At 37.0% G+C, this 14,143-nt stretch overlaps 1 protein-coding gene across 3 annotated transcripts in view; it reads left to right on the top strand.

Annotated features, from left to right (window-relative positions):
• LOC101746244 (obscurin) overlaps positions 1-14,143 on the top strand; it is a 124,064-nt gene that overhangs the window by 87,394 nt on the left and 22,527 nt on the right. For all 3 annotated transcript variants that reach the window (XM_038010883.2, XM_062668513.1, XM_038010894.2), the window contains 12 exons: positions 622-903; positions 1,119-1,352; positions 1,893-2,082; positions 2,657-2,835; positions 3,665-3,891; positions 4,417-4,592; positions 5,553-5,731; positions 6,044-6,169; positions 6,622-6,755; positions 12,302-12,447; positions 12,973-13,151; positions 13,664-13,860. In XM_038010883.2, the coding sequence (XP_037866811.1) occupies positions 622-903; positions 1,119-1,352; positions 1,893-2,082; positions 2,657-2,835; positions 3,665-3,891; positions 4,417-4,592; positions 5,553-5,731; positions 6,044-6,169; positions 6,622-6,755; positions 12,302-12,447; positions 12,973-13,151; positions 13,664-13,860 (2,249 nt within the window). The remainder of the gene's footprint in view (positions 1-621; positions 904-1,118; positions 1,353-1,892; positions 2,083-2,656; positions 2,836-3,664; positions 3,892-4,416; positions 4,593-5,552; positions 5,732-6,043; positions 6,170-6,621; positions 6,756-12,301; positions 12,448-12,972; positions 13,152-13,663; positions 13,861-14,143) is intronic.

Genomic DNA, 14,143 nt, shown 5'->3' with positions numbered 1-14,143 from the left:
CCTTCTGGCATACTAATACTTGGGGCGCGTTCCTGACGAGAATCTAGATCAACGGGAAGTATCATCATGTCATCAAGGTAAATTTAATTTTATACAGCTGCATGACATCGCTTGCACGTTTCGCTTTTTCTGGAGTTCGAAAAAATAATAAACCATAATCTTCAATATACAAGGTATGTATAGAAACTACACACTTGTACAAGACACACATGTAGCAGCTCATCACTTCGCAGTTGAATTTGTAAGTAGCCATTCGCCATGTTAAAACAAATCTTTTTTCCATAACATCTGCTGTACATATTGCCATCTGGGCACAAGTTACTGTACATTCTTTTTTTGTGTTTTTTAGAGGTGCTTCCTTTTCGGCTTTGATCAGAAGTCTCATCGGTTATTAAAAGGCTTATTGATGTTGACCGATAATTTCAAGACCTATATTTTTAATAAATCCCTAAAATTTTATCGTACATTGTACTTTTTATCGAAGATGAAAATCCTTAAAATATGATCTTTGGTTTATCACTAAAGTTAGCAACAATATAATAATAATAATAACTTAAAATAAAAAAAATCAACTTAACAGAGAACATAAAATCAAAATACATGAAAATATTAATTTTACAGCATCACCTACCTTAAAAGACAGTTCCTTCAAGGACAAAGAGGTATACGAGTCCCTTCCACTAGTTTACACGGTTGAAGCATCCGGGACTCCTAAGCCGGCAATTCGCTGGCTTCACGACGGTAAGGAAGTAAAGCCTTGCGGCAGAGTTCACATCACCAACGAAGGAGATCTTTATAAATTGGAGATCGATAGAGTTAATTTGGATGACGCTGGACAATGGCAGTGCGAGATTAGCAATGACCTCGGCAAGAATGTACTGAAGGCCGATTTGACGGTAAAACGTAAGTGTCTAACGTAACAGATATTATACGAATTAATTTATTTTTATCAAACTTTCGTGTGATATAATAAGTATTTGCATTTAAATTATATGTTTATATTTTATTATAAAATTTTGACTTTAGTGTGTTTACACAGACTTCCATCAAATTTATTACCATAGTACATATGAATGATTCTCACATAATTATATCTAATAATTCCAAACAATTCACAGCCGAAAGTGAGCTCCGCAAGCCAAAGTTTACGCAACCTCTAGAAGCCCAGCGCATTCTTCAACGGGAGCCCGTCAGTCTCCAAGCTGTTTGTACAGCGGACCCTCAACCACATGTGTCGTGGCTTCTTAACGGAGTAGAATTGACTCCCGACGCTACAATCGTGACGTCAGCCGATACAAAGGATATTGAACATGGTTTGAAAGAGTGCACTTTCACCCTGCAAATTCCCACTGGTAAGATTATGTTTGTTTACAACAAATGGGCTACGGGGCATAGAGGTCTAGTTTTGAATGGTCAAACGACAAATTACATTATGGACCTATTGACGGGTATGCAAAAATCAAAGTTGTGGGAATTGCTTTATTTTGTTAATTTAGTATTTAGGCTTAAACGCATAATAATGGTGGTTAAGTTAACTGCTTAACATTTGTGAAAGTCCACAAATGTGGAAAAACGAAACAATGCCACTAAGCGTGGTTTCTCAAATTCTTCCAAAAAGGCCACTGAAATAACAGTACATAACCACCATTACTGAGCCTTTAATTTCATCCCAGTTGATCATAGCTTAAAATAAATCAACTTTTTCACATTTCGCTCCATATAATTTTTATGTAATAGAATACGTATGTCTTTGGATTCGAACAAACTCGACAATGGCAACAGTGGCATCGCAAGAAGCCAATTGCCATCCTTAAAAAAACGAGGGAGAGATTACATTTTATAAATATTCTAATCAGTCTTTGTTAATAAAATATATTGATTCTTTCTCCAAGGTCGCCATGCTGATACCGGTAACTATACCATCCAAGCTAAGAACAAATACGGTGTTGGTGAAAGTTCTGCTCGTCTCGACATTCTGCTGAGACCAGAGATCGAAGGTCTCAAGGATGTTTCTGCCGTACCTTATGAGGAGACCACCTTCGTTGCCAACGTCCGAGCTAACCCCATTGCTGAGATTCAGTGGTAAATGATCACACATTTTTCTATCTTCAGAAGAGCATCCACAAACGGACGAAGAGTGTACAGCCATGCCACTTCCAACCATAAAATACGCATTGTCAAAAAGACGTTAAAGACAAAATTCAGGTTACGTAAATTTCTGAACGAGTTCAAAGCCTATCTGTTCCTAAGTGATTAGTCCACAGACATGAGGTTGAAGTCTCAATTGTGTAATTTAAAGGCTGCCTCACCCATCAAACCGGCATGCATGAGAAGGAGAAGGGAAGAGAGATGAAGAGAAGGAAAGAGGAGAAATCGGCATGGTGCATACACGTGCAGGCTTATCATACCTTTTATTACACGACGTTAGTCACGTTCCTCGAGACCTGAGTTCTAAGGTCTCAGCAAACTTTTTGACTATCTTCTGATAAAGCTCAAATAACTCAACCGATAAAACCGCTAACTACTAAAATCGTGTAATGGAACTTAATATGTCAATAGAACTGGATAACTTGGTACAGGATAACTTCCCAACAGCAGGAGCACTGGTACTGATTCGACCCTTGCGACTTCCTAACTTTAATGCTAATTCTCACAGGAGTAAAGACGGATACGTTATCAAACCATCGTCTCACATCGAGATAAGCGAAGACAAAGATGCTGAGAAGTATCAGCTCACTGTTAAGAAGGTCGGAATGGACGACGCTGGTGTATACACGCTGACAGCCAAGAACGAGATCGGTGAAACCGCCCAACAAGCTAAGCTCATCATACGCAGTGAGTCAATGTTTCTTTCTACAATATTTTTATCCAAAATTGTAGCATCAAACAATTGGGTTTATTTCTAATATTTTTCATTGTCTTACGTACGTATTGGTTTACATCTTTGAACTTCATTATCGTCGACTTCAAAATGAGCTTGAAAATTTGCCCACGCATTAAGTATAGAATATACTTTTTTAATCTTCGTTTCGCTAATGTCTTGACCGGTACCAGCAGAATGAATAAAAGTTTGATTAAGTATTTGAGTTTTTTTTAACTACATTTCACATATTGTTAACTAAAAATAAATTTGAATTGATATCACCCTTATTGATTGTAAAAATAATTAACATAATCCTCGACCCGTTACTATGGTAGTACCACATTCTTGAGAACATGCGGTACATCTAGAGGGTGCTCATCCATTATATTCAGTTACGTGCAGATCATGACTCCAGAGCATCCTTTTTGACTTTAACGCCTTCGCACATCAACCATCATGAATGACCAGTTAAAGATCATCAATAATTGATCGCAGTTTTAGATATCCTCATTAAAAGGGTAAGTACGGGGAAGATAACTGGTGGTAGGACCTCTTGTGAGTCCGCGCGGGTAGGTACCACCACCCTGCCTATTTCTGCCGTGAAGCAGTAATGCGTTTCGGTTTGAAGGGCGGGGCAGCCGTTGTAACTATACTTGAGACCTTAGAACTGATATTTCAAGGTGGGTGGCGCATTTACGTCGTAGATGTCTATGGGCTCCAGTGACCACTTAACACCGGGTGGGCTGTGAGCTCTCCTACCCATCTAAGCAATAAAAGTGGGACTGCTTTTTTGCTCCACAGCCGGCGAGCCAATCTTCACTAAGCCTTTGAAGAAGCAAACGGTGAAAGACTACGATGATTGCACGCTGAAGGTGCGCTGCGACGGCGAACCGAAACCGGAGGTGAAGTGGTACGTGAACGGCAAGGAGATAACCAACGATGACCGTCACACCGTCACCACGGAAGTCGGTGGTCAGGTTGACAGCGAGCTGGACATCAAGCACTTCAATAGTGACGATACTGGAAAGGTAATGACGGTGTAAGATTTTCTCTTGAATTGTGAAATGAAATCGTCGTGCCTTAGAGGATAAGACGTCCGGTGCATGCGTATCTAGCGATTCCCGCGGTTCGAATCCCGCAGGCGGGTACCAATTTTTCTAATGACATACATACTTAACAAATGTTCACGATTGACACCACGGTGAAGGTATAACATCGTGCAGTAAAAACCAAACCCGCAAATTTATAATTTGCGTAATTACTGGTGGTAGAACGTCTTGTGAGTTCGATCGGGTAGGTACCACTACCCTGCCTATTTCTGCCGTGAAGCAGTAATGCGTTTCGGTTTGAATTAATGTTGTTGATATTTACGGGCTCCGGTAACTACTTATCATCAGGTAGTACCTGAGTTCGTTCACGAGTTTAAGTAATAAAAAATTCTATAGTATATCCCGTAATTTAATACTCAAATTATCACGTATCTAAATAATGTTACTATATAATTATTATTAATCAACTTTCATTAAATTCTTGTTCATAATTATTAACTCTAGTACAAAGTTCGCGCGTTGAACTTGGCCGGTGAGGCGTCTTGCGAAGCTCAGATAACGTTAGCGCAGCTAGCCCCAGGGTTCACACACCGTCTGGACAGGCAGAAGGACGTTGACGAAGGGGAACCTCTCGAGCTGAAGGCTAAGATCGACGGCAGCCCTACTCCAACTGCCACTTGGTATGTATTACGTACACAGCTTAAAAATATCCGGCGGAAACTATTCCTTCTAATGGTGTACCTATTAAATTATTGGTGTTCATTTATGAAATAAATTGGGTATACTTTACCGAAACGAGCTTGAGAAACATAAGATGTCTAGCCTGTGTCGTTGGAACCAAAAACATAATGGAGCTTAGGGGCCAATTATAAAAAAAATGTTGATTTGCAATTATTGACTAGTGTTGCCCATTTTTTATGTACGCAAAGGAATATTCTTGTTTCTTCCTTTTATCACACAAATTTTATTAAAATCGATCGTAATCTGTGACACCTCAAGTGTTATATTTTCTCTTTTGTTCTGTCATTGCCACATTTTCATGTGAAGATGCTAGAGAAAAAACCTTTTTTGCCATTTTTTACTAACTTTTGAAGTTATACTTCTTTAGGCGCGTTATGAAAAATTTATGAGAGTGAAATTTTACGATGCGCGTGCACCGTGACATAAAAATAACAGAAATGAAGTTGCCCACTAAATCGCTCATTACAATACGACCGACGTAACTTGGCGAGTCTGAATATAGCCGCAGATGAACTTTCCGAACCGTACCGAGAATTACCGAATTTATACTATGTCAAGAAAAGGGATGTCCAATATGCGTGTTTGAGGATGTTGTATAATCGATTTTTTTTTCAAATTGAATAAAATTTAAATAAAAAAAAAAGTATAACTTCTTACGCGCGTACATAAGTACACGCACCCTTTTTTAACTAATATTATAAAATAAGTTTGTTAAAAATTTTAGTAAAAAAAGGTACATAACTGTTTTGCCTATCTGTATGTAGCCTGATCAAACACCAGACGAACTAACGTCCCTTGAAACATTAAATCGTGAATCGTTGCTATCTAGAATATTCAAATGACCTACAGGTGCAAAGGCATTCCTGAGCATATTCATGGTGTTATTTCCGGACTTGCAGGTACAAAGACGGTGTTCCGATTCCCGCAGACGACGATCACGTGAAGCAGTCAGCTCTGGCCGAGGGCTGGGTCAAACTGAACATCGCTGAAGTGACCCCCTCCGACTGCGGAGCGTATAAACTGGTCATATCCAACCCTAACGGTGACAACTCGGCTTTGTGTGCAGTCGCTGTTAATCGTGAGTACTTACTACTTTAGCAATATTGAAAACTTTTGATAGGGCTGGCAAAACACAATTTTAATTATTTTAATTTTAAAAGGAAAATGCGGTATCTATTTACTAATATGTATATGGTAGTTCAATTATTAAGAAGTTATCAGTCGGATTTCACGTTACGTTCTTTTTTAAGTTAATAGTATTTCAAAATATTTGTATATTTTCAAGGTCCAAGATATATATTCTCCTATGTTAATAGAATCCAATTTGTCTTTGTTCATGAAAGAATCACCGGTCTAACTATTTTCATTTCATCAAATCCTATTTGTATAGCTACACCAAGGAAGCCATCGTTCAGTCAAGAGCTAGAAGACGTAAAGGCAGTAGTGGGTCAGCCATTGAAACTAGAAGCCAGGGTGATGGCCTTCCCAGCGCCAGAAGTCAAGTGGTTCAAGGACGGTATGTAATTAAGTCTCAACTTTTTCAAGTTCTAACGAAACCATTTGTTGGTTGATAATAATTTACTGCGGAAAAATGTCCTCTATGTACACACTGCATAATGACTTGAACCCCATCCCCGTTCTTAAGTCGCATATGATTATCCGAAAGACTATCTACTAGAATATAACTTGCAAAAATTTTAAATTTTCATCTTTGCTAGTGGTATTGTAAGCCCGCATGGGTGGGTATTGTCATGGCACTTCTGTCCCGAAGCAGTCAATGACTTATGGTCTTGAAGGATAGAACTACCATTATACTGTATAATCAACACTTCAACCTCATATCTCGAGTTAGGCGGAAGCCTACGTGTTCTGCTAATCACTCAACACTGAATGAACCAAGAACTCGTCCTAATGCAGATACAAAACAATTTTTTACAATATCCCTTCACGCGTCACGTCATTCCTTAGGCTTGCCGGTCCGTCCATCACAGGCGATCAACTTCATCAATCAGCCGGGCGGAGTCGTCGGTCTCAGCATCGACAACTGCAAGCCGGAAGATGCTGGAGTCTACTCACTCACCGTCACCAACAAACTCGGAGAGGTTATATATCCAACTTGAAATACATTGGTTCGATTTAAATATCCGATGCATCGTGTATAAACTCAAGGTTACCTCTACCGTCCATCGAAAAATATCCACAATAACAGCTGAAGACTGAAACTAACTAGCTTGCCTATTTATCGCATTTATTATATTCAATATTTAATTTACTTCTATGAAAAAAAACGTAAAGTAACATCCCTAATTAAAACTCGTATCTGATCTGATACACGAAGCCCGTAGCATCGTAGCTAAAATCCTGTAGTCCTGTAGTAGTACAGCGTAGCGCTGCTACGTACTACGGCGTAGCGGTGCAGCGTGAAATATAGCTAATTCAAATTCAAATTCAAATTCAAAATCATTTATTTCAACTTGGATGTCATCAAAAACACACTTGTTGAATGTCAAAATGTAAAAGAAAATGTTAACTCTACCACCGGTTCCAAAAAAGCCACAGTCCTGAGAAGAACCGGCGAAACAAACTCAGCGGGCTTTTTTATGTATTTTCTCAACTATTTTCTTCTTTTTTTTTTTTTTAAACATGATAACATATTTACAGTATACAAAAAGACAAGTCAAAAAAATACAATTCAAATAAATAATAATAATAATGAAAAATGAAAAGGCCAGGAGCGAACGCCTCATTCCCACGTAGTGCCATCTAGTAAAAAATCCTTAACTTTATAATAGGCCTTGTTGCACAAACGTTCCTTGACAGTTTTCTTAAATCTATGAACAGGTAGTAGTTGAACGTTTTGTGGGATCTTGTTGAAAAGTTGTACACCCAGCCCCCTGAAAGAGTTGCTTATTTTCTTAATTCGAGCCGCCGGTAACGCAAGCCTATGTTTGTTCCTAGTGTTCACATTATGCAAATCGCAGACTCTGGGGAATTCTACAATGTTTTTACGCACGTACAATAAATTTTCAAAAATGTATTGGGACGCTAAAGTTAGAATTTTGATTTCCTTAAACTTGTCCCTCAAGGATTCCCTCGGGTGCATATTATAAATAGCACGAATAGCCCTCTTCTGCAGGATGAAAATCGTTTCGACATCGGCAGCATTGCCCCACAGCAAAATGCCATAGGACATAACACTATGAAAATAACTGAAATAAACTAGACGTGCCGTATCTTCATCAGTATACGTTCGTATTTTTTTTACCGCAAACGCTGCAGAACTAAGTCTATTCGCTAACTTGCATATGTGAGGACCCCACTGCAGCCTGGAATCAACTGTTATACCAAGAAAAACTGTCGAATCAACAAGCTCCAGTGTCTCTCCACTTACAATGATATTAGTGTCTACTTGTCTAACATTGGGTGTGGTAAATTTTATACATTTTGTTTTTTTGTTATTTAATAACAGATTATTAACACTAAACCAATGTACCACGCGCGAGATAGCATCATTCACATCGTCATAATCTTCCAATTGTCGTTTAATTTTAAACAATAAGGATGTATCATCAGCGAATAATACGACCTCGTGACGGGTTTCAATAAACTTTGGTAAATCATTGATATACACAAGAAATAAGAAGGGACCCAATATGGAACCCTGAGGAACACCCATATTAAGTAAGACACCGGAAGATCTCTTTCCTTTAACGTCTACCTTTTGGATTCTTCCGGATAAATAAGATTTAATAAGTTCTAATGAAACGCCCCTAATACCATAATGGTGTAATTTCCTCAACAATGTATTATGCTCAACACAATCAAAAGCTTTAGATAAGTCGCAGAATACCCCAAGGGCATTATGCGATTCCTCCCAAGCCTGAAAAATATTTTTAATAAGATCTACACCTGCATCAATAGTCGAACGACCTCTAGTGAATCCATATTGTTTGTTATGAAGCAGGTTATTGGAATAGAAATGGTTCAAAAGCTGTTCCAAAATAATTTTTTCAAAAATTTTACTCAATGTAGGTAGTACTGAAATGGGTCTAAAGTTAGTGGGGTCAAAAGTACTACCAGATTTAAACAGAGGTATTATTTTACTATATTTCATTAGATCAGGAAACACACCATTATAAATACAGTCATTAAATATTGTAGCAAGGTAAGGTGCGATTATATCAATAATGGATTTTATAACCTTAATTGATATTCCCCATAAATCACCAGTTTTTTTAATATTAATGGTCTTGAAATTATCAATTATGTCCTTTATAGCAATATTTGTGAACTTAAAGTTAACACTGCATTCATCAACATGATCTTGCAGTAATGATTCGGCGACGGTAGGAGATGAAATTAAAGATTTTGTAGTAGAAGCTGGGATATCAGCAAAGTAGCGCTCAAAAGCACTGGCCACTTCTTGATGAGAAGTTATTATTTTATCATTGATTTTCAAAATTGATTCAGCATTGCTGTTTCTGACATTCCCAGTCTCCCTATTAATGATATTCCAAGTCATTTTAATTTTGTCAGGTGCATTTTTTATAAGTTTGCCTAAGTGCAATGACTTGGCCAATGTACAGACTTTTTTAAAAAGCTTGGAATATTTACAGACATACTCATGAAATGACTTATTATGATTATAGGATTTTTCATGATAAAGGTCATATAATCTCTGCCTACTTTTGTGAATTCCAACAGTCGCCCATTCATTGAATGATCTTTTATTATGTAAGATCAGAGTTTTAGAAGTAAAGATGGCACTAAATTCATCATTAATGCAATTAAATAAATCCATGTAGTGAACATTAGGATCTTCACTATAACAAACATTCGCAATTCTTGCCAAAACTTTACCTCTAAACTTCTCCATACGTCTAATATTAATAGGAACAAACTGTAGGTTTCTTGAACTATTAACATCTGTAACAGATTTAATTTTAAAAGATATGAATTGTCCACTGTGGTCTGAACTTAAATGATTAATAATATATTTATGCAAAGGTTTTACGTTTGTGAAAATATTATCTATACAGGTTGCCGATGTGCTAGTTTTTCTTGTGGGCTCTGAAAATAAATTGCTAAGGTTATATGATTTTAACAATGTTCTGAATCTAATAGTGGCATTTGTATTTTCTAATAAATTTATATTAAAATCACCACAGATAAAAATATGTTTATTAGAAACAGAGAGCTTTAATAAAACATGTTCCAATATATTTTCAAAAGAATCATATAACGAATTCGGGGGCCTGTACACACTTACAACAATGAATCGCTCAAGCTCTACACATGCCATTTCAATAATCCGTTCCACAGAGAGGCTCACAATGTCTCTACGTTCCTTACATTTATAATCTTTATTAACAATGATAAGAGAGCCTCCTCGTATAGCATTCTCTCTGCAGAAGGAACTCATAACCTGGTGATTTTTAAAATTACAATTTAATTCATATTTTTTAAGCCAATGTTCAGTTACACATAGAAAGTTGACTTTGTTGTAATCTAGAAACAAATCAATTTCAAGTTCTTTACCCATCAAACCTTGTAAGTTCTGATGCACCAGGTTGATCACAGTTGTTTTCAAAGAAACAGTATTTGTTGATGGGCTGTGTCCAAATAAATCATATTTACTGCAAGAGGTAAACTCTGTTGTCTTAGTATTTAATTTAAATTACTTGGAACGGATTCCAAATTAATAGATGTCATATTTTTTTCCTGCTCAAAAGAAGCAGTAGGTTGATTAGCCAAATTCATGGCTAGATAAATGTGTAAAAAATAATGTAGCGAGTTTGCTACTTGTCTAAAATTGTAGCTACCTAAATAGTATTTGTTAGGTTTTGTCATACTAATACATTTATCTTTTATCATGCAATTAATGTCAATAGTGTAAAATATATTTTGTGACTTGCATGGTGTCGTGACATAATAATTATTTACATTTGAAATTGTTTGCATAAAATCATTAATACTATGTCTCATTTTGTTTTCCGCTGGCATACTCTGAATAAATGGAAATGCAAACATAATGATCTTTTTCACCTGTAGTGTTAATAATTGATTTATTTGATATTTTATATCTCTTATATCTGCATTTCCCCTTCTCCCAATCATTATAATTATTGTTGTGTTTGGGCAATGAGTCACTTTTAAAATTTTATTAAGGATGTGGGTACATGAAGCCCCTGGCATACAATAATTTATCACAGATTGTCCCGAACACAGATCATTCAGCGCTACACCCATATTTTTCCCTAGTTCATCACTGAATATTTTAATAATGTTTGTTGTAAGCAAAGGTTTAATTATATTGTTTACAACGGGCTTACAGGTAGAAATAGAATATTGATTTTGACTATTGGAATGGTCTGGTAGTGGAGAACCTGATATAGAGCAGTGGCACTTGCAATTAGCATATTGTAATGTCAAAGATTCAAATCGCTCTTTATTATTATTACATAAATCAAGCAGATTATCCATCACCGATATATGTTCACATATGTCCTTTTGGGCATATTCATAATTTTTAGTAACACTGTCCAAATCTGTTTTCAATGAATTTATTTGTGAGGTTAACTTTTCTATTTCTAACTCATGATTGTGATGAACATATTGTAATTTTTCAAGTGAAGTATTTAGTTTTGTACGCAGTGCATTTCGTTCTTTGCATATAGTTTTCATATAATTAATAGATTTTCTAGATTTCAATAGTTGCTGCGTTTTATTTATAAACTTATTTAATTTAGTGAATCTCTTATAATTTTTCTTACTAAGAATTAATCGAGAGGAATGTGTACTATCGGAGTCACCACCAGTCAAATCTATTGTAGGTATGTCACACTCAGAGGTGGTGATCACTGTTCCCGAAGCTGGTTCACTCTCGATCAGTTCCGAGTACAGGCTCTGTGTTTTTTGGGCTTTTAGATTTGTTATCTCTAACTGTAAATTAGAGATACAATCATGTGCCTGAGAAAGTTTGACTTTCAGTTCAGCTGAGAGTTGGAGCGACTCAACATACTCACCGCTGCACTGATCGAAGCCGTCTACAACATTTTGTAATTTCTTGTTAGTCTCAAGAACTTCATTGTATTCAATGGAGAGCTGAGACAACTGTCCTTTCAACATAGTATTTTTCTTAATTACCTGGAGTGTTTCGACTTCGTTGTCTTCTCTCTCTTTTAACGCTACGCATGGAAGTCACGAGTGGATCAAGGGGATATGATACAATTTGTTAATTTTGAGATAACGGGCAACAACGGCTTTTGATACTTGTAATTTTCCTTCATCACATGCGATTTCTAAAAATAGCCTTTAAACTCGGAGATTTAAAGTCTAATATGGTTTATAGGCACACAACATCTTCGTTCAATTTAAAAACTCAAAAATCTAAAAGTGGTACTTAACTCCTTCATCCACTCATGTCTTCAATTTACACCATACGCTATCCCGAGGAGGCGGAGAAACTAAATATGTAAAAAAAAATACAACTAATAATATGTACACCGCGGTTAATTTATTTCCTGAAGTGATTCTTGTTCATCTGACGGTTGTCTAAAATAAATTGTTCTTAGCGATAAGACCGCCTATTACATTTTTATTTAGTTTGGTGTATAATAAAGCATATTCTGTCTCTCTCTCTAAACAGGTCGGTTCAAAGGCGAATGTCGACGTAACTCAAAAGGAGCGGAAACCAGCCTTCATAGCAGAACTACAACCTACCAAGGTCATTGAAGGATTCCCGGTCAGACTGGAAGTCAAGGTGCTTGGACATCCGCCACCTACTATCAAATGGTAAGACTTAACGAATTAATAAAAATTCATAATCAATTAATTGACAAAAAATTATGTGTATCTGTGTCAACTAGTGGTCGCCCGATAGTCGAAATTCGACTATAATTAATTGAAATTATAAGTTTGTACACTATTATTATTCTATTTTCAAAGACTATTATACTTCTATAATCACAAATTTCGCCAAGACTACACTATAGAAAAATATTAATAAAGACAAACAATATTTAATCTATTCTCAATTTGACCACGGACGTCAAGAACAAAAGTTTGACAATAAATAAATAGTATGCATGCGTGTGTGCGTCAAATACGTGGTAGTGTGTGTAATGTTTTTTTTATTGATTTAATGTATTTTTAGGCATAATTTAAAAAATATTAGCATTCTGAACTTCTTCACTATATTCTCTATAAGTGTAGGAAAAATCATACTCCTCCGTCCGCGCAATTTACGTAAAAAGGGATACAAAGTTTTTCTTTCACGTATTAATATATAGATAACGTATTTATTTACTGTTATTCTAGGACACTTGACGGTAAAGAGTTGGTTCCGGACGGCGTCCGTATTCGTGTGGTGTCACAGCCAGACGGGACACACGCGCTGCTCATCGCGGCCGCTACGCCATCCGACGCTGGACGATACGGAGTCGTCGCCAACAATGACAAGGGCGAGACCAAGTCTGAAGCAGACCTGACCGTGTCCAGTGAGTATCTTACACCAATAAATAATGTTACGCGCTGGGGCTCTGGACTAATAAAACTTTCACTGAAGAACAAATTAAAACTCGATTTAACACTTAAAACACTTATGAAACACTTACAATTTTCGCAATCCACTTGTTTCGCTTCGCTTCAGGTGTTCCGTTCGCTGTTTAGCTTACTAGCTGCCTTCGTGTCATCTCTGTAACGCTTTTATAATCGCCACGACAAGTCTACAGTTATCGAGAACATTCCTGGTAGTACCAGTCGTTTGATGTGTATTTCCGCTATTTGATAATAGATGGCGTTAAACTTCTCGAGCGTTCTTGACATTACTAGTTTTTTTAATCTTAGGTTCTGCTGTTTGATGACAGATGGCGGTATTGTTACCGGCGTAACAATAAGAATAGCTTTTTATTCATATAAAAGAAGATTCAAATACAAAGAGCCTTAATTTCATCTGACAATAGAGAAACTAGTTGCGTTTCACTGATGTCCAGTTGCATGTTGTCGCCAGGTCGCCAGGACGACTCGAACCCACAAGAGCGGCCGCAGTTCATCCACGGCCTCAGGGATGTGACGGCAGCGGAGGGACAGCCTCTCTCGGTGACCGCGCCCTTCGTCGGCAACCCTGTCCCCGAGGTCACGTGGACTAAGGACGGACAACCCTTGAAGCCAGACGAGAAGATCCTGCTCACGTGCGACGGGAAACGGGTGAGGTCTTCAAATAAAACTGAACTACAACATTGACATCGGAAGTCTTATTAGCCTGTACTTCGTAATATAAATAAGGCTACTAATATCATTACTCTTTTAACTATATTACAGTACATATTTATAAATATACAATATATGTTTTTATTTATTTATTGCTTAAATAGGTGGATGAGCTCACGGCCCACGCGTTGTTAAGTTGCTACCGAAGCCATAGACATCTGCAAAGTAAATGCCACCCAACTAGAGATATGAGTTCTAAGCTCTCAGTATAGTTACAACG

This window comes from Bombyx mori, chromosome 5 (assembly GCF_030269925.1).
Source record: "Bombyx mori chromosome 5, ASM3026992v2".
NCBI lineage: Eukaryota > Metazoa > Arthropoda > Insecta > Lepidoptera > Bombycidae > Bombyx > Bombyx mori.
This window is presented reverse-complemented; position numbering and strand designations above follow the sequence as displayed.